At 43.4% G+C, this 19,578-nt stretch overlaps 2 protein-coding genes across 3 annotated transcripts in view; one reads left to right on the top strand and one right to left on the bottom strand.

Moving 5' to 3' along the window:
• DCAF17 (DDB1 and CUL4 associated factor 17) overlaps positions 1-12,137 on the bottom strand; it is a 49,720-nt gene extending 37,583 nt beyond the window's left edge. For both annotated transcript variants that reach the window (XR_009866746.1, XM_062200385.1), the window contains exons 1-3: positions 11,751-12,137; positions 11,275-11,378; positions 5,857-5,947 (exon numbers count right to left, since the gene is read on the bottom strand). Coding sequence is in view for 1 of the 2 variants with exons in the window: in XM_062200385.1 (XP_062056369.1) it covers positions 5,857-5,947; positions 11,275-11,378; positions 11,751-11,876 (321 nt within the window). In the remaining variant the exon portion in view is untranslated. The remainder of the gene's footprint in view (positions 1-5,856; positions 5,948-11,274; positions 11,379-11,750) is intronic.
• Positions 12,138-12,328: 191 nt separating this feature from the next.
• The window catches only part of METTL8 (methyltransferase 8, tRNA N3-cytidine), a 122,610-nt gene continuing 115,360 nt past the window's right edge, over positions 12,329-19,578 (top strand). The window contains exons 1-2 of the mRNA XM_062200370.1: positions 12,329-12,578; positions 12,941-13,073. The gene's annotated coding sequence lies outside the window, so the exon portion shown is untranslated. The remainder of the gene's footprint in view (positions 12,579-12,940; positions 13,074-19,578) is intronic.

The raw sequence follows: 19,578 nt of genomic DNA, 5'->3' as shown, positions 1-19,578 counted from the left end.
CCTGCTTGCTCCTCTTCCAGTCTAGCTCTCTGCTGTGGCCCGGGAGTACAGTGGAGGATGGCCCAAGTCCTTGGGCCCTGCACCCGCATGGGAGACCAAGAGGAGGCACTTGGCTCCTGGCTTTGGACTGGCGCAGCATGCTGGCCTTAGCGGCCATTTGGGGGGTGAACCAACATAAAGAAAGGCCTTTCTCTCTGTCTCTCTCTCTCTCTCTCACTGTTTAACTTTCCTGGACAAAAAAAAAAAGTAGTTATATAATCAATAGTAACACAATGATAGCAAAAATAATAGCTCTTAAATAACTTGTAATAGACGTCCATGTCCTGCATCACAGTATTTGGGTTTGATTCGTGGCTTTCGCTCCCAGTTCAAGCATCCTGCCAAGGAAGACCTTGGAAGGCAGCAGTAATGGCTCAAGTACTGGGTTATCGCCACCCATGTGGGACACCTGGATTGTGTTCCTGGCTTCTACCTTTGGCCCCATCCTATCTCCAGACCTTGCAGGCATTTGGAGAGTGAAACAGCAGGTAGGAGGGCTCTCTTTCTATTTAAAGATTTATTTATTTATATATTTATTTAAAAGGCAGAGTAACAGAGAGAGGGAAAGACAAGAAAGATCTTCCATCCACTGGTTCACACCCCAAATGGCTGCAACGGCTAGGGCTGGACCAGGCTGAAGCCAGGAGCCAGGAACTCCATCCAGGTCTCCCAGATAGGGGCCCAACCATTTGGGCCATCTTCAGCTTTCTTTTCAGGCACATTAGCAGGGAGCTGGATCAAAAGCAGAGCAGCAGGGACTTGAATTGGTGCTCTGAGAAGCTGGTATCACAAGGAGCTTAACCTGCTGCACCACAACATCAGCCCTAGATAGGAGCCCTCTCTTTCTGCCTGTCAAGTAAATTTTATAATAGATTAGTAATTAGAGTTATCTGCTAGAATAGATGTTCACATTGTCCCCCCCCCCTTTTCTGACTACAGACTTATTTTCCTTCAGATGGAAATCAAAATGGCAAAATGGAAATTATCCCATTACCCACTGTAGTCCTACTCTAAACTCAAATGAAAAGCTAGAATCCAGAATCAAGGAAGTCAAAGGACGAAAGATCGATCTGGTTTTAAAAATGACTTATTCTGGGGGCCAGTGCTGTGGTGCAGTAGGTTAAGCCGCTGCCTGCAGTGCGGCATCCCATATGGGTGCTGGTGCTAGTCCTGGCTGCTCCACTTCCTATCCAGCTCTCTGCTATGGCCTGGGAAAGCAGTAAAAGATGGCCCAAGTCCTTGGGCCCCTGTACCCAGCATGGGAGACCCAGCATGGGCTCCTGGCTTTGGATAGGCCCAGAGGCCATTTGGGGACTGAACCAGCAGATGGAAGACCTCTCTCTCTGTCTCTCCTTTTCTCTCTAACTCTACCTTTCAAATAAATAAAATTAAAAAAAAAAAAAAAAGACTTATTCCCCCAGTGAATTCTTCCAGAAAAAGCAGAGCTAACTGCTGGGGGCCTTCTGTCCCTGAGGAGTTACCACAAGGTGGAAGTCTAATACAGCAAGAAAAGAGAAGCAAATGGCTCTACTTTGATTTGTAGTATAAGTGGGAAGTTTGAAGAAGAATTAATCTGGTGTTTGCTTAGGCTGAATAGAAAAGAATGAAAACACAGTTATTTTATATAAGCTCCTGAAGATCGGTCTTCTCTTTCAAACGTTAGGGAAAGAAATAAGGTGGAGTTTTGTTTTGTTTTTTTGATGATTTTTTTTTTTGAAACTTACTAACTACTGAAAGTCATATATTAAATTTATAAGCAATGATGTAAACATTTTATTCTACCATGTCCTGTGTCATTTCACTGAGATTTTGAAGTTCTTAAAAATGTACTGTTTGGGGGCCAGCACTGTGGTGCAGTGCTTAAAGTCCTGGCCTACAGCACCAGTATCCCATATGGGCACCAGTTCGAGTCCTGGCTGGTCCATTTCCAATCCAGCTCCTGCTAAGGTGCCTGGGAAAGAAGCAGAGAATGGCCCATGTCCTTAGGCCTCTGTACTCATGTGGGAAAGCCGGAAGAAGCTCCTGGCTCCTGGCTTTGGATCAGCTCAGCTCTGGCCATTGCAGTCATTTGGGGAGTGAATCAGCAGATAGAAGAACTCTCTCTCTCTCTCTCTTTCTGTAACTCTGTATTTTGGACAAATAAAATAAATTAAAAAAAAAAAACACACACACACACAAAAAAACACAAAAAGCCATACTATTTGGGGCCAGTGCTGTGACACACTGGGTTAAAGCCACAGCCTGAAACGCCAGCATCGCACATGGGGGCCAGTTCAACTCACAGCTGCTTGACTTCTGATCCAGCTACTTGTGAGTGTGCCTGGGAAAGCAGCAGAGGATGGTCCTAGTCCTTGGGTCTCTGCACCCACGTGGGAGACACAGATGAAACTCCTAGCTCCTGGCTTCAGCCTGGCCCAGCCCTGGTTGCTGTAGCCATTTGGGAAGTGAAGCAACGGGTGGAAGATCTGTCTCTTTCCATCTTCCCTTCTCTCTCTGTAACTCTGCCTTTCAAATGTATATAATAAATCTTTTTTTTTTTTTTTTTTTTTTTTTTTTTTTTTTTTTTTTTCTTTTCAAGCTGCGGCCTGCAGGGCAGAATGCAGGCCGCGGCTTGAGAGAGGCCCCCGGTCAGGCTAGCAGGCCTGGCCACGCTGGGCTTGGTCTGCCTCTCGCCCGCCCCAGGGCACGCAAGAGCCAGCCCGGCGCTCCAAACGGGCCCCAAGTCCTACCTAGAGGCTGAGGCTGGCCTCTGGGGGCCTCAGGCACACACTTGCGGGCAGGAGGGAGCCCGCTAAAGCTTCTCTTGCGGAAGCTCTGGGCCCCCGCGCCCTCTTGCCTAAATAAATCTTTTAAAAGAAGTGTACTGTTTACATCTTGCCTGTTAAAAATAATTTTGGGGACTGGTGTTGTGGCATACAGGTAAAGTCGCTTGCCTGTGATGCCAGCATCCTATATGAGTGCCAGTTTGAATCCCAGCAGCTCCACTTCTGATCCAGCTTCCTGCTAATGGCCTAGGAAAGCAGTGGAGTATGGTCCAAGTGTCTGGGCCCCTGCACCCACTTAAGAGACCCAGATGAAGCTCCTGGCTCCTGGCTTTGGCCTGGCCCAGTACTGGCTGTTACGACCATTTGGGGAGTGAACCAGTGGATGGAAGATCTCTGTTTCTCCCTCTCTCTCTCTGTAACTCTTTCAAATAAATAAATCTTTAAAAAATAATTTTGAAGCAGCATATACAACAGAATTATATTCCTAAATGTTAAGTTGTAGTTCACATGCTGTTCTCAAAAAAGGGAACTAAAAGTAGTTTTACATCAGTACATTAACAACATATGTGTCTCAGTTTTTCTTAATAGAAAATCTTGTTTTACTTCAAACGAGAACAACGTGTTTCAAGAGAAATAAAACAGAAATTAGGTTACTAGAAACTTTTGCATGATTACTGCTAATTTTTGTTCTTTTATACTGGCATATTCAAAATTTTCTCTATTAAGAAACATGTCATCTCTATGCCAGTGAAAACAGATTCAAAGGCTTTAAATTGCTAAGGGCACAAGTAATTTTTAGCTTTTATTAGGGAGTAAAGGAAGAAAACATATATTTCAAGTTTTCTAAATTTTAAAAAGAAGTCTTCTGTAAACAGGGCATAAGTATCCACAGAAAAAGAAACCAGCAATTCTAGAAAACTATAGTTTTATGTAAAAACAATAGCCTGAGAAAAAAAGTAGTTTAACAGTAAATTTAGCCTCTTACCCTTTCAACATTGTTTTTGGTCTCATATTGTAAATTCTATTTTTTCCTAACAAACAGCCAACCAGATTCAAATACCTAATTAATTTGTTCTAGTATTTTCCAGTGTGTTTCTTAGAACACTGATGCCACAGGAAACTAATATTTAGACATACTCTTTAAAAAGGAAAGCTCTGTGATCACGAGTTTAAGAAAATGATCTAATAGTGACATATTTCAGTATCATTCAAAGTTGTATTGGTATTAAAGGCTCTGAGAAGTAATTCTATAAATAAACTTGTTTAGTGCTTTAGACTTAGCATGTCCAAAACTTACTTTTCTATAGCCAAACTCCTCCCAACTCTTCTGACACCTACACAAAAAACTTCAAAAAGTTCAAGGAAAAATGAAATCAAAATATATTTCAGTGCAAAGAATTTTGAAATCATAATTTTTTATAATACACATTTCCATGATATTTATGAAAACCCTTCATATGCGTGGATTTCAAATGTCCTTTTTTGCACCAAAATACACACCTTCTTTTAATTTCCTTTTCAATTTCTTCCATGAACTTTGAAGTACCCTCATATACTTGTTAACATCCCATGAACAGTGTTCTGAAAAACATACATTACGACAATGCTGCTCTGATGGAATGAGCTCATCCTATCATTTTTTATTTTTTCTTACTATTTTCTTTCTTATTTTAATTTATGTTACTTATTTGAAAGGCAGAGTTCACAAAGAGAGAGGGAGAGACACAGAGAGAGAGAGAGTGAGCTTCCATCTGCTGGTTCACTCCCCAGATGGCTGCAAGGCCAAGCCAAAGTCAGGAGGCAGGAGCTTCTTCCCAGTCTCCCACATGAGTGCAGGGGACCAAGCACTTGGACTGTCCTCAACTGCTTTCCCAGGCCATTAGCAGGAAGCTGGATCAGAAGTGGAGCAGCTGGGACTTGAACTGGTACCCACGTAGGATGTAGGTGCTACAGGCAGTGGCTTAACCCACCGTACCGCAATGCCAGCCACTTTTTTTCTTATTTCCTAGTAATTTTTGTAGAGGAAATTCCTAAGAATCCACTTTTATGTGGATTTTATGAGCAGCTAGATCACCAGTTGGGATTCCCAAATCCCACACTGGAGTACATGGTTTCAATGCCCACATTCTGTCTCTAGTTATAGCTTCCTTCCAACAGAGACTCTAGGAGTCAGCAAATGATGGCTCATGTGGTTGGTGTCCCTGCCAGTCACAAGGGGGACCTGCACTGAGTTCTCAGTTCCCAGCTTCTGCCATGGACCAGCCCTGGTCATTGTGGGAACCTGGGAAATGAGCCAGCAGATGGGTGCTGTCTGGCTCTCAAAAAAAAAAAAAAAAAAAAAGAAAATTTTTCAAGGAGTCATGTGAAATAACTGTTGTTCCTAATAAATATTTTTTTGTTTCAGCATATTAAGTAGAACCATTTCTTAAACATTAAGTATAATTATAAACTGGCTTAACTTGCTTATAAAACAAGTCAGTTTATAACATTTTCTGGTTTTCAAGATTAAAAAATTATATTTAGAATTGATATTTAGTTATTTTCATTTTATTAGAAAAGCAGAGACAGAGGGAGATCTTCCATCTGATGGTTCATTCCCCAAATGTTGGCAACAGCTGGATCATGCCAAAGGCAGAAGCCCAGAACTCAATCTGAGTCTCCTGCACGGGAAACAGGGACCTAACTACTTGAACCATCACCTGCTATTTCCCAGGGTGTCCATTAGCACAAAGCTGGAATTGGAAGCAGAGCTGGGACTCAAACCCAGGTACTCCCACTTGCGATATGGGCATTCCAGGTGATACCTTAACCACTGTACCCAATGTCTGTCTCTGAATCTAATTTTTAAAGCATATTCATATTATTAATTCTGTAAGACCAGTTATTTCATAAAAAAAGATTATCAAAAGATAAACTCTCTTCTTGATTGCTTTAAAGATTCATGAATCTCTATGAAATTTATATTATGTTCCTTCATAGAAAATATTAATAATAATGAACTCTTCTAGGTTATAGATGCCTTAGAAACAAATGCTCTAAAAACAAATCTTACCACTGGGCATTCCCATAATAAAGCATCTTCAATTTTTTCTGATTTGGAACATTTTGGCATTTCATAAAGTTTTCTTGGCTCTGATGCAACACTGGGAAAAAAAGAAAAATATATTATTATTATTACTGATAACCAAATCAGCATTTGCTCAAATTTGAGACTTTTATTCAGAGATTCAGAATATTAAAATATAAGTTGTTATTTGCTTTCCTCTTAACAGTAACTTTTTCTGATTACATTATTCATAGCACATTTTTATAAAAAATCTGACAAATATGATTAAAATGGTTTAAAACTATGGAAAAGTCATTATTAAAATCATGGTTTATTTCCTTCTGGTTTTTCTTTATAAACGTAGATAGATGTGGGCAATGTTTTCCAAAATTGGATCACATTGAATCTTTTAAAACTCTGAATATTTACTATGAATACTTCTACTGAATTCCATCAAATTCATAACTATTATTCTGATATTTAAATGAAAATTAGTAGATAAAAAGGGTCTTTAGAATAAAATTAGTAGATAAAAACAAATACTTTTTATAATTTTCTAACAACTTTCAGAAAAGTTGAATAAGTTTATACTTTTATACTTCCACCAATGTTGAATACTGTATCTTTTTTTTTTTTTTGAGTGGCAGAGACAGAGACACACACAGAGAGCTCCCATTTGCTGGTTCACTCCTCAGATGCCCACAATGGCTGGGACTGGGCCAGAATAAAGCTGAGAATCTAGAACTCAGTCCAGGTCTCCCAAGCAGGAGTCAGGAACTCAATTACCTGAGCCTCCCAGGGCCTCCATTAGCAGGAAACTGGAGGCAGGAGCCAGAACCAGCCACTCAACACAGCTACTCCAAAATGGAGCATAAGCATCTTAAGTGGTGTGTTAACTGCTGGCTAGCTACTTACCCTGAACATTACATTTTTGATGTGAAAAATAGTCTCTTAGTTTTAATTTGTTTTTCTCTACTACTGAGATGTGATCACAGACATTTCACTTTAACTGATAAACTTCAAAATCAAACTACTGTTGTAAGAGTGACAATTTTAATCACTGATTCAAAGGTTTAAACTACATCAAATTTCACAGGAATGAAAGCCACTTCACATGTGACTCTAACCTGTGGCATGTTACGTGGGAGACTTGGAAGAGGCTCCTGGCTCCTGGCTTCAGATCGGCCCAGTTCTGGCCATTGAGGCCATTTGGGGATGGAGGACCATCCCCTCCCCCTCACTCCCCCCCCCACCCACTCTGCAACTCTGCCTTTTAAATAGATAAATAAATCTTAAAAAACAAACAAACAAACAAACAAAAACTCTAGCGGCTGGCCCTGTGGCACAGCAAGTTAAAATCCTGGCCTGCAGCACCAGCATTTTATATGGGTATGAATTCGAGTCCCAGCTGCTCCACTTCTGATCCAGCTCCCTGTAATGTGCCTGGGAAAGCAGTGAACATGATCAAGTCGTTGGGCCCCTGCACCCACATGGGAGACCTGAAAGAAGCTCCTGGCTCCTGGCTTTGGATCGGCCCAGCTCCAGCCATTGAGGCCATTTGGGGAGTAATTCAGCAAATGGAAGACCTCTCTCTGTCTCTCTCTGTTTCTACCTCTCTATAATTCTGCTTTCAAATAAATAAAATAAATCTTTAAAAACATAGACCTCTAATATTTACCATTCATCAATGGCACTTACTCAAGATTTCTGAAAAATCTTAACTAAAACAGGTACCACCAGATTGGGGGAGTTATGAACTGGGCATTAAATGATACCGAAGAATCACTGCTAGTCTTACTAGGTGTGGTAATGATAATACGTGTGTGATGATCAAGTCATTTAAGAAAATATCTTAAAAGCAGATACACTCTTCAGGAAAACTGGTAAAAATTGTAAAAGACAACAATTCAAAGCCCTGCAAATGGTCCTGGAGACACAGAGCACATTGAAAAACATGTATTGAAGCAAACCTACTAGAGCTCATAGGACTAGAGAAGAATCTGCAGTACCTAAACCACAGGGCGCTCCCTCCCTCCCTATACTCAGTAAGATGGAAACTCCATGCTAGACCGGGGCAGCCAAGAGCACAGGGCTCCCTCTCCTTGCTGCTTCCACTGGGAGAGCTATCTTCTCAGGAGAGAAAGGGGGGCAGCATTTCTCTCCCAGCTCCTGACTGCCTACTGCTGAGTCTGAGTCCTGGGTGAGCCCAGTGAAGAGGAAGGCTTCTTTCCTCTACCCAGCACCCACTCGTGGGGGTGGGGCTGGGGGTGGGGGTGGTTCTACCTCAGGTGCAGCATGGCTGAAGAATACTATGGTCCTATTTGGCCTTCTCCTTTATAAAACAGGGTTTTCAGGTTGAGAGTTGCAATCTGAGAAGATCTCAGGCAAACATTCCCTCAATCCCAAATGCTTAGCTTTCAGAGGAGGGGAGTCACTCACAGAGGTGCCACCGACTCCTACCATCAGTTCCAGAGTCTTGGACTGAAGATGATGCCCGAGGAGACAGCCCCTAGTCTCCTTCCAGAAAAAGTGACTTTGTATTTGCAAAGTACAGAGATGTTCAAGCTCTCAAAACCAGTGGAGGTTGTGGCAACAGGCAAAAGGGAGGGGAATGGTAGATTCACTGTAGGTATGAGCTAAACTGGAGGCAGTAAGAAGAACTAGAAAGACAGCTGGAAGGTGCCCTCCCGGAACAAATCTCAAACGCTAACGAGCCTCTCTAATTTCTGGTTTCTGGTCCAACATGAAAAGAGCTTGGAAGTTGTCAATCCTGTCCTCCGAACAAAATATCAGGATGAACAAATGGCAAATCAACAGTTCTTCTTAGATTCATCAGAGAACTGAGGACATAGGGAAAACTGTTGCCTCCCAAACTACAAACAAGCACACACAGAGAATCATCGCCCCGTAGGAGCAGAAGCCTTGGGATCAGTAATGCGGCTACAAAAGGACAGTCTGGAAATTTTAACCTACAGCTACAGCAAACAAAAATCAGCCTGACTCCTACCCTACACAGACATAAAATCCCACTCTAAAGGCCTATTTACCTCAATTCTTTTTACCCAATATATCAGATACAGCTTTCAGCAAAAACATTATAAACATGCTAAAAGGCAAAATACGAAGTTTGAAAAGACAAAGCCTCTGTATCAGACTCAGATGTGAGAGATTTTTGTAATAATCACATCAGGGACTTAACTATGATTAATACACTAATAGTTATAATGGAACAAGTGAACAACACACAAAATGAGATACACAAAACAGAGATAAAAACTCTAAGAAAACATCAAGAGCAAATGCTAAAAATCAAAAACATTGTAATAGAAAAGAAGACTGACTCTAAGGGGTTTATCAGTAAACTGGATGCAGCTGAGAAAGAATGAATGAGCTTGAAGACAGGACAACAGAACTGTCCCAATGGGAAAGAAAAATGAGGAAAATGCAGAACAGAGTATCCAAGAACTATGGAACAATTAAAAAAAGGCATAATGTACATGTATTGGAACAACAGGAGAACAAAAAAGGGAAAAAATATTTGAAACAATGGCTAAGAATTTTCCAAAAGCACTAACAGACACCAAACCACAAATCCAGGAAGCTCAAAGAACTCCTATTAGGATAAATACCAGAAAATCTACACCTAGGCATATCATATTCAAAAAACAGAAAATGAAATATGAAGAGAAAGGGGTCAGCACTGTGGCACAGTGGGTTAAGCCATCACTTTTGACTCCAGTAACCCATACTGGACTGCCAGTTCAAGTTCCAGCTGCTCCACTTCCATTCCAACTTCCTACTACTGCACCTGGGAAGGCAGAAGGTGGTCCAAGTGCTTGGGCCTCTGTTCCTTGTGAAAGACCTGGAAGAAGCCAGTTCCTGGCTTTGGCCTGGTCCAGCCTTGGCTATTGTGGCCATTTGGGGAGTGAAACAGAAGACAGAAAATCTCTGTCCTTCCACCTTTCAAATAAATAAATTAAAAAGATTTTTTTTTTTTTTAAGAAGAGAAAATCTTGAAAGAACCTAGAGGGAAATGAAAGCACCTTAACTATAGAGGAACCAGGATAATAATTATAATGAACTTCTCTTCAGGGCTCATGCAAACAAGTATAGAGTGGCGTGAAACACCTAGTGTTAAAAGGAGAAACCACCAACAATGAAAACCTCAACAAATTAGAATTCTATGTCCAGAGAAATCATCCTTCAAAAATAAAGGAAAAATTTATCAGACAAAAATTGAGGAATGTGTTGGCTGCAGATCTGCCTTTTTAGGAACATTAAAGGAAGTTTTTCAGAGAGAAGAAAAATGATGTGAGAAACTCCAATCTGCACAACGAATGGAAGAGTATTAGAGAAGGAATAAATAAAGGTAAAACAAAATTCTTCGCTTTTCTTATTAACAGATAAAAGTTTATTCAAAATAAAAACTGCACCAAGGTATTCAGTGATTATAGGACATGGATATGTAAAATTAATTTCAGGGAGACTGCAAAAGACAGAGAGATGGATGAGGAATACTATACAATAAAGTAACTGCACTACCTATGGAGAGATCCTGAGTACAACAAAAACACACTAATCTCTTCCACAGACTTTGGGCTCTCTTACGTAACTTTTCTTTATGTAATAGGAGTTGTAGTTTTCAGGATTTTCATCAGTAGAATTGACAGTCATATGATTTTAGACGTTAGGGATTTTTATCTCCTCAGATTTTCAACATTTAGGATTATGGCTTTCAAGATTATGATCCACACTAAAAAACTTAAAATGTAACTGCAGTGATAGCTGTGTATGTTTGTGAATGCACTAAAAGTTACTTGAAACGTAGAGAAAATGCCCCCTTTTTTAAAGAGATGCAAACTGATAATGCTCTGAATATCTTTAAAATGCTGAGATAAAAGAGAATGAATGAGACAGAGAAAGCCACTGTAGCAAATGCTGAGAGTGCCTGAATGCAGGTAACCAGTACATGAGGTTCGCCACAGCTTTCCCTTCATGCTGTCTCTGGACAGTGACAGGTAAGGTTACTGTTGAACATCCGGGATCTATAAACACTCTGCACTTGATGGAAGAACTTGCTCATAAAAACAAAAAAGTGCTTCCAACCAAAATACAGACATTCTTCTCCAAAGCGTATTTGGTAATCTGGTGACCAGCATTGTTGATTCTGCTATCTTTTAAGTGGGCTATGAAGCAGTACCCTGAGCAATCTATCATTGTGCCTGCACGGTAAAGTAGCTTTGCTTCAAGCTGGCATCTACAAACAAGCAACTTGAAACTTAGATTTAATGAGATTTTAAAATTACATGCACTTACCATCTAGTCTTATTTTGGACCCATTTTCCTACTTCCTTAAGCATGTGGTTCTATGAAAATGATCAACAGTGAGGTGAATTACGGCAAAAGTTATGAATGAAAAGTTACCTGCTGATACAGCACCGGTAATTGTCAAAATATATTCTTCCTCTCTCATAGGCTATAGGCGACTTGGAATGAGTTGTCCAAACATTCTTAAATTTAGTACTTTTCTGAAAAACACAAGGAGAGTACACATAAGCTCATGTGCACGCGATTTTAGTGTGGGATAGTTAAAATTACAATTTTCAAAATAGTTTCATGTAAACTCTCTAAAAACATCATTTTCAGCTCATCCTCACTTTGCCCTCACGTTTTGGTTTAATATGGGTACTGACTTTTGCTTGCAGAAGATATTAAGAAGCTTAAAACTAAACGCATCTGGAGGCCCTATTAACTCCTGTTACTAATTCCCCATGTTCAGGGCACTCATTCCCTTCCCCTCCGCGTGTGACCCTCTTACAAGGGGGCTCAGTGCTGCACCCCAACCAGAGGCCTGCCCGCCAGGCGCCCCGCTGCCCGCCGCCAGGCCCCCGGCCGGTCACCTGGCACACCAGCGCCCGCAGGATGCCCAGGTTCGTCCTCTGCACCACGCCTGCATCACGCGAAAAGAAGCCCAGCGCCCGGCGACTCAGCCGGCTGCAGACGTTAGGCTTCCGGGTGGGGCCCATGGGGCTGGCCCGATGGAAGAGGGGCGCGCCCCTCACACCGGTGACAGGCAGGAGTCGCTACCTCCAAACCTGGAGGCCCCAACTTTCCTGGTGGAGTCCAAGAAAAGCGGGCACGGGGAGATGGACAAGGAGGCACAAGGCCGGAGACGCCCCAGCGCTAAAGAAGAACGAGAAGAAAAGGGGCGGGGGGCGCCTATCTGCTCAGAAGCACTCGGGCTACGAACTATACGACGCCCCTACACAGCGCAACCTGCCGCAGCAGCTCTGTCGTTGGGAAATGTAGTTCCTAGAACAATCTGGCGGCTTCCTAGAACTACAATTCCCATCAGGCTGCGGGGCCCGCGTTATTGCCGCGGCCCCGCCCCCAACGCGCCCAGGCCCTGCCTCTAACCTGTCCCAACCTTGGCGCCTCGTGGCTTCGCCTCTGCCCCGCCTCCTCCGGTCTAGCCGCGGCGACGCTGGGGGACTGGCGGGCCTTTCCGGGTCAGCAGTCTTCGCGACCGGGCGAATCCCGGGGCTTGGTGCTGCCGCCTCCTGGTCTCCGCTGCTTTCGCGCTTCCTGAACTCAGTGATCGGTTCTTTACCGCCCCGGTACCCTCACGCCTCTCAGCCTTTCGCTCTGGGAGGCTCTGACCAGGTCCCCCGAAGGGCCCTGTGTCGACTGTGACCCCCCTCTCCCCTAAACGGGGTCAGGTGCTAAAGGTACGCCCCCACGACTTTTCTGCAGCCGCACGTTGCACGCTGTGGGTGAGGCTGATTGTTGAACGTTTGAGTGCATAAACACGGCTCTGAAGATGCCGCCTCTCCCAGCAAACTAGGATAGGGTTACTCCTTCCCAGAGGCCGGCTCTTCTGTGGCCTGTGGGGAGACTGCCTGGTCTGGGGATAATTGCTGCAGATTCCTTTCCTTACGGGGAATAAAATATGAAATACTTATATTCTTACTGGACTGCCTAAGACGTCCCGCGTTGACGTCTCCAAGGGAAGGGGATCTTTGTTAAGCACTAGCTCTGCTGGTGTGTTCCCAGTTCCCGGTACCCTAAAATGTCGCTACCCATGTGCCAGGTGTGTCCCATTGCTGTGAGCCCTTGAGGACGGTGTCTGTGTGAACCACGTGGACTTGGCGTCTCTTGTCCACAGGCGCTCAGTGGGAGCGAGGGATTGCCTCTGAGTGTCAGAGCAGAAACTACAACACTTGGTGAGTGCCTTGAGCCACAATTTGTTTCCTACAAACTTGTGTTATCTCCTTTTTACCTTATTGAGTTTCCTTGGGAGCCTGGGTTTTTGCTGATTTTGTGATGACCTATTTACAGCTCAGGGTGGAGTGCTTTGTACATTTTTAGAGGTTGCTATAATAGTTCATCTGGAATTCACGAATGCAGCTGTCACTGAGAAAGCGGGAACCCAGAAAAGATATCTGGGTTTCCTTGGGCAGAAATGAAATTCTAACCATTGCTGAGCTGAACTTGGCATTTCTCTCTTCTCCTTCCTCTTGGCCACCCTCACTCTGTCTTCCTGTGGTCTTTAGCTCACCTCCAAGTCACCCAAGGAAGAGTTCTCCTGTGTGCCCCACTTTCTCACCAGCAGCCTAACTCCTTTTGATGCTAACTCTTACCCATCTCATCTGGGAAACTTAGTGCCCTCCCCACTGCTGTCAGAGTGATTGTTCTAAAGCATAGAGCTGTCATTTGCCTGTTACAGCCTTTCAGTAGCTTCCAATCACCCATAGCAGAATTTCTCAAGCCAACTGAGGAGGTAGGCAGGATCTTCCATTGTTAATTTAAAACATTTCACTCGCTGCCTCATAAAAAGAGGTGGAGAGCATCCTGTTCCTATTTGCACACAGAAAAAAAAAACAAGCATTTTCAGTGTGTGAAATATAATTGTAGGTCTGAACTCCTTGTGTCTTTTATACAGCTGTAACACCAAAACATTTACAGCATTTACAAGCAAAAACTCTAAAATAAATAAATTCAATAAATAAATAAATTCAATAAAACCAATAAATTCAAGTGAATACTTAATCACTGTGACCAATGAAGTTGTTTTCTGGACCTAAAGAACTCTGGCAGTGAATGTCTCCTGTTCTCCTAGACACACAAAAGGGCCTGTCCATTTGGCCTTGTTTGGGGAGATTACTCAGTGCCCTGACAACTGCATTTATTTATTTATTTATTTATTTGTATTTATTGAAAGGCAGAGTTACAGAAAGGCAGAGGCAGAGAGAGAGAGGTCTTCCATTTACTGGTTCACTCCCCAAATGGCACCAATGGCTGGAGCTGCACCAATCCAAAGCCAGGAGCTTGGAGCCTCCTCCAGGTCTCCCACATGGGTACAGGGGCCAAGGACTTGGGCCATCTTTCACTGCTTTCCCAGGGCATAGCAGAGAGCTGGATCAGAAGTGGAACAACCAGGACGTGAACCAGCACCCGTATCGGATGCTGGCACTGCAAGTAGCAGCCTCACCTACTATGCCTCAGCACCAGCCCGGCTACTACATTTAAACCACCACAAAGCCTACCTTGTTAATGTGTCATGATGTCATTCAGCCTTCACTTGACAAGTAATATCATTAATGTCATTTACATATAGTAGTCCCCCATTCTGTCTCATGAACCTGCACCTGTGACAAATGGTTGAGCAGTGCTCTCCTAAATACAAATGTATGAACTAGCATCTTGTGGCAGTACTCAGTTAAAATGTGGCTGGTCATCCAGGTTACCCAGAGTATCTCTTTGTTAACTTTTTCTCAAGCTTTTTCTCAAGTTGGAAGTAAAAGATTGGCTAACATAGTCTTATAGCCTTTAGAGTATAGGTACCAGCCCTAGGAGTCTGTATAGAGTGGTGTACAGGGCACTCTCTTGTTTTTTATTTTTTTATAAAGATTTATTTATTTGAAAGTCAAAGTTACACAGAGAGATAAGGAGAGGCAGAGAGAGAAAGAGGTCTTCCATCTACTGGTTCACTCCCCAAATGGCCCCAATGGCTAGAGCTAGGCCTCTCTGAAGCCAGGAGCCAAGAGCTTCTTCTGGGTCTCCCACGCAGGTGCAGGGGCCCAAGGACTTTTGCCATCGTTTACTGCTTTCCTAGGCCATAGCAGAGAGCTGGATCAGAAGTGGAGCAACCAGAATTCGAACCAGCACCCATATGGGATTCCAACACTGAAGGTGGTGTCTTTACCCACTATGCCACAGCGCCGGCCCCAAGGCACTCTCTTTTCTTCTCTTGCACATTTTTTGCTCTTGTGGTTCTGACATGTTTACCCACTTTCTCGAGCCAATATGTCTTTACACTTTTCTTTCTCTGGAGCTGTCTTCGCATCCATCTTGTCTCTATTTTTAAAAATGGTTATTTTATTTGAAAGGGAGAAAGAGAGTAAGTGCTCCCATCCACTCATTCACTCCCCCAAATTCCCCCAACAGCCCAGACCTGGGCTGGCAAAGCTGGGCACTTGGTATTCAATCCAGAGCTCCCGTGTGGATGGCAGAGGCCCCAGTACTTGCCTGCTGCCTCCCAGTGTATGCCCAAGCAGGAAGCTAGGATTTGAACACAGGCACTCTGAAGTGGCATATGGGGACACTACTGCTCCAAAACGTGCCTGCCCTTCTCATCTTTTTTTTTTTTTTTTTTTTTTAAGATTTATTTATTTATTTGAAAGAGTTAGAGAGAGAAGGAGAGGCAGAGAGAAAGGTCTTCCATCCACTGGTTCACTCCTCAGATGGCTGCAATGGCCAGAGCTGCATCTATCCAAAGCCAGGAGCCAGGCGCTTCTTCCAGATCTCCCACATGGGTGCTGGGGCCCAAGGACTTGGGCCATCTTATTCTGCTTTCCCAGGCCATAGCAGAGAGCTGGATCAGAAGTAGAGCAGCTGGGACTCAAACTGGTGCCTGTATGGGATGCCAGCACTGCAGGCAGTGGCTTTACCCACTCTACCACAGTGCCAGCCCTGTCTCATCTATTTTTATCAAGATGTATCCCAGGTATCAGGTCCACTTGAACCCTTTTCCTGACCCCCCAGTTCAGTAGCTTGCCTTATCTGTGGTTCTGCACATGATTGTGGCACAATATTAGAATCATCATTTGTCTGTCTTCCCAACTGAGCAGTAATTGCATTCTGCCTCCTTAGTACATTGCCCAAAATGTGGTTGATGCATAAGTATATTGAATGAATGAATGGACTATAAAAGCAGTGTGTTTACATAGAGTCTGTTATAGGAAGCCAAGTACTTTCAGCATCCATGCAGATTGTCTCTCCTTCTTTAATTCAATGGGAAACCACAGTTTTAATAGGAAGATAACTTTCAAACAACTTAAATCCCCAAGGGTCTGCCTTTAAAGTAGGTATTTACCATTCGTTGAAGGTTAAAGTGGCATGAACAGATACAGTTTATATTTGGGAAATGACTCCTCTTGGTTTTGGGCTTAGAACAAACATTTGTTCTCCCACTTATTTTTTTTTCCCATTCTTTGTCTATGTTATGTTTACAGACTACTTAACCACCCTAGCCATATTTTAAAGACAAGGGAGAGGAAATATGAACTCAGAAGTTAATAAATTTGTTTTTGTACATATACTTTTTTTTAAACAAGTACAGTATAACCAAATAAATATCTAAAACACTCAGGTTATTAAATTTTTTTTTGGACAGGCAGAGTTAGAGAGAGACAGAGACAGAGAGAAAGGTCTTCCTTTTCCATTGGTTCACCCCCCAAATGGCCTCTAAGGCTGTGGACTGCAGCTGGCGTGCTGCGCCGATCAGAAGCCAGGAGTCAGGTGCTTCCTCCTGGTCTCCCATGTGGGTGCAGGGCCCAAGCACTTGGGCCATCCTCCACTGCCCTTCCGGGCCACAGCAAAGAGCTGGACTGAAAGAGGAGCAACCGGGACAGAACTGGCGCCCCAACCGGGACTAGAATCTGGGGTGCCGGCGCCACAGGTGGAGGATTAGCCTAGTGAGCCGTGGCACCGGTGAAATGATTCTTAAAATAATCTTTAACTATAGAGGAGAATTATCCTTATATATTCCTTTTACTAAATGAATGATTGTTAAAAATATTTAGATACATGTTAAGTAAAGATACAGGGAACAGAAGAGAGTACATACCAAACATGGTGTAAGAAAGAAGGCAATAAAGTATATATACATTATATATACATTAGCCAAGTGAGCTGCGGTGCTGGCCTCAGGTTATTAAATTTAAACCTTTATTCGGAGACAAAAAATTCTGACTAAAGCCATAGACCCACATTCATTCAACATGTAATTATTTTTCATCCAAAGCATGCTTGGAATTAATTTTATAAAGCAGTGAGCACTATAGACAAGGTCCCTACATGTGCGAAGAGGTGGATAATAAATAAATTGGTGAAAAATAAGATTTTCCGGAGGATAAGTGCCATGAAGAAAATAAACAGGGTGATAGTCTGATTGGGAGGCCTGCTTTAGCCAGGGTGGCCCAGGAAGGCCACTGTTAAGAGGGGCTTTGAAGCCACTCCCTGAAAGACAAGGAGGAGCTCACCTGTGAAGATGTAAGGTACTCAGGAAAGTGGGGGTCCTGAGGCCAGTGTTGTGGCACAGCAGATTAAGCCATTGCCTGCAATGTGGACATCCCATATGGGCACTACTTCAAGTCCCAGCTGCTCCACTTCTGGTCCAGCTCACTAACAGTGTTCTTGGGAAAGCAGCTGAAGATGGCCAGCTGCTTGGGCCCCTGCCACCCATGTGGGAGACCCAGATGGAGTTCCGGGCTCCTGGCTTTGGCCAGGCTGTTGTGGCTATGTGGAAAGTGAACCAATGGATAGACGATCTCTGTATCTCTGTCTCTGTCTCTTCATCTCTCTCTCTCTCCCTCTCTCTTTAATTCTGCCTTTCAAATAAATAAATCTTTAAGAATAGTGGCCCTGATAAAGGGAAGCCCTACTACAAGGTCTCCAGGGCTTAAAATAAACTTAACTTTGCCTAAAACTGTCAGAAGACCAGTGCAACTCCCTAACGTGCAGAAGGGAGATCCTCTTGCAGTGGGAGGTTGGGCCCATGTCATGCTGGGCTTTGTAAGTTATGATAGGGGCTTTTGGATTTTCCTCTGTTGTGATAGAAAGCCATAGGAGCCTTTGAATGGGAATTGACACAATCTAATTTTTGCTATAATAAGGTCATTATGGCTTTGGTGTGAAGAATGTATTGTACAGGGGCAAGAATGATTGCAAAGAGACAGTTGGCTATTGTGTTGGTCCAGGTAAGAGATGACAATATTTCAGACTAGAGTGGTAGCAAGAGAGATGGAAGTGAACAGAGTCGGGATATATTTGGGAAATAGAATTAACAAGACTTCTGATGTAACATATGTTGAGGATGAGGAAAAGGAGAGAATCAAGTGAAATCATAATAAGGTAGAACCACAGTAAGTCTCCCTCAAATCCCAGAACAAATGGGAAACACACAACTACTCATGATGCGATGGTGAAACAATGCCTGGATTTTATTTAAGGTATACACTGTCATTATGGACATCCATGCTACAGAATGTTAGGATCTGTTTGTGGCTAGGGCATGTGGGAAGAGGGAAATAAAATCAGATTCCAGGCTGGCGCCGTGGCTTAACAGGCTAATCCTCCACCTTGCGGCGCCGGCACATCGGGTTCTAGTCCCGGTCGGGGCGCCGGATTCTGTCCCGGTTGCCCCTCTTCCAGGCCAGCTCTCTGCTATGGCCCAGGAAGGCAGTGGAGGATGGCCCAAGTCTTTGGGCCCTGCACCCGCATGGGAGACCAGGAGAAGCACCTGGCTCCTGGCTTTGGATCAAGCGCGATGCGCCGGCTGCAGCGGCCATTGGAGGGTGAACCAACGGCAAAAAGGAAGACCTTTCTCTGTCTCTCTCTCTCTCACTATCCACTCTGCCTGTCAAAAAAAAAAAAAAAAAATCAGATTCCAGATGTAGATAAGAACCAGAGCTGTGGGATCATGCAAATGTGATGGAAAATCATTAGCCTGATAGGACAGACACCCATCTGAGGCCTGTGGTCCTCTTTCGCCTTGTCATTGACAGAATTCAGCTCCTGGAGGTTGCCTGCTTGCTGCTCCCTGCTCCCTGCCACAGCGTGGCAATTTGCTTCTCCAAGGCCAATGGGAGAATGTCTCTGACTTCTGCCAAGATGGGGATCTGATATAAAAAACTTAATCAAGGTAGTGATTGCCCATTGTTTTCCCAGGTCCTGTCTACATTCTAGGACTATACAGGTGGTACACAAGGGTGGGAGGGTAAAAGAGGGGGAGTCCTGGAGATTGTTTTATGATTCTGCCAATCAGTTAATTTAGGCTCAGTATGTAGGCATTGAAGTATTATAGGACGGGTACATCTTTAGCTTTATATAATTGTAGCAATTTATGGTCCCATATTTAAGATTTCCTATTCTCATCCTTGCCTTCACTTGTATTGTCAGACTAAAATTTTTGCCAGTCTAGTGAATATAAAATTATATCTTATTGTGATTTTATTGTGCATTTCCCATATTTTCCATACATTCAACATCTTTTTTATTTATTTATTTATTTACTTGAAAGAGTTACAGAGAGAGAAGGAGAGGCAGAGATAGAGAAAGAGGTCTTCCATCCACTGGTTCACTCCCTAGTTGGCCACAACGGCTGGAGCTGTGCCGATCTGAAGCGAGGAGGCAGGAGCTTCTTCCAGGTCTCCCAAGTGGGTGCAG

Source organism: Lepus europaeus, chromosome 1 (assembly GCF_033115175.1).
Source record: "Lepus europaeus isolate LE1 chromosome 1, mLepTim1.pri, whole genome shotgun sequence".
NCBI classification, from domain to species: Eukaryota; Metazoa; Chordata; class Mammalia; order Lagomorpha; family Leporidae; genus Lepus; species Lepus europaeus.
This window is presented reverse-complemented; position numbering and strand designations above follow the sequence as displayed.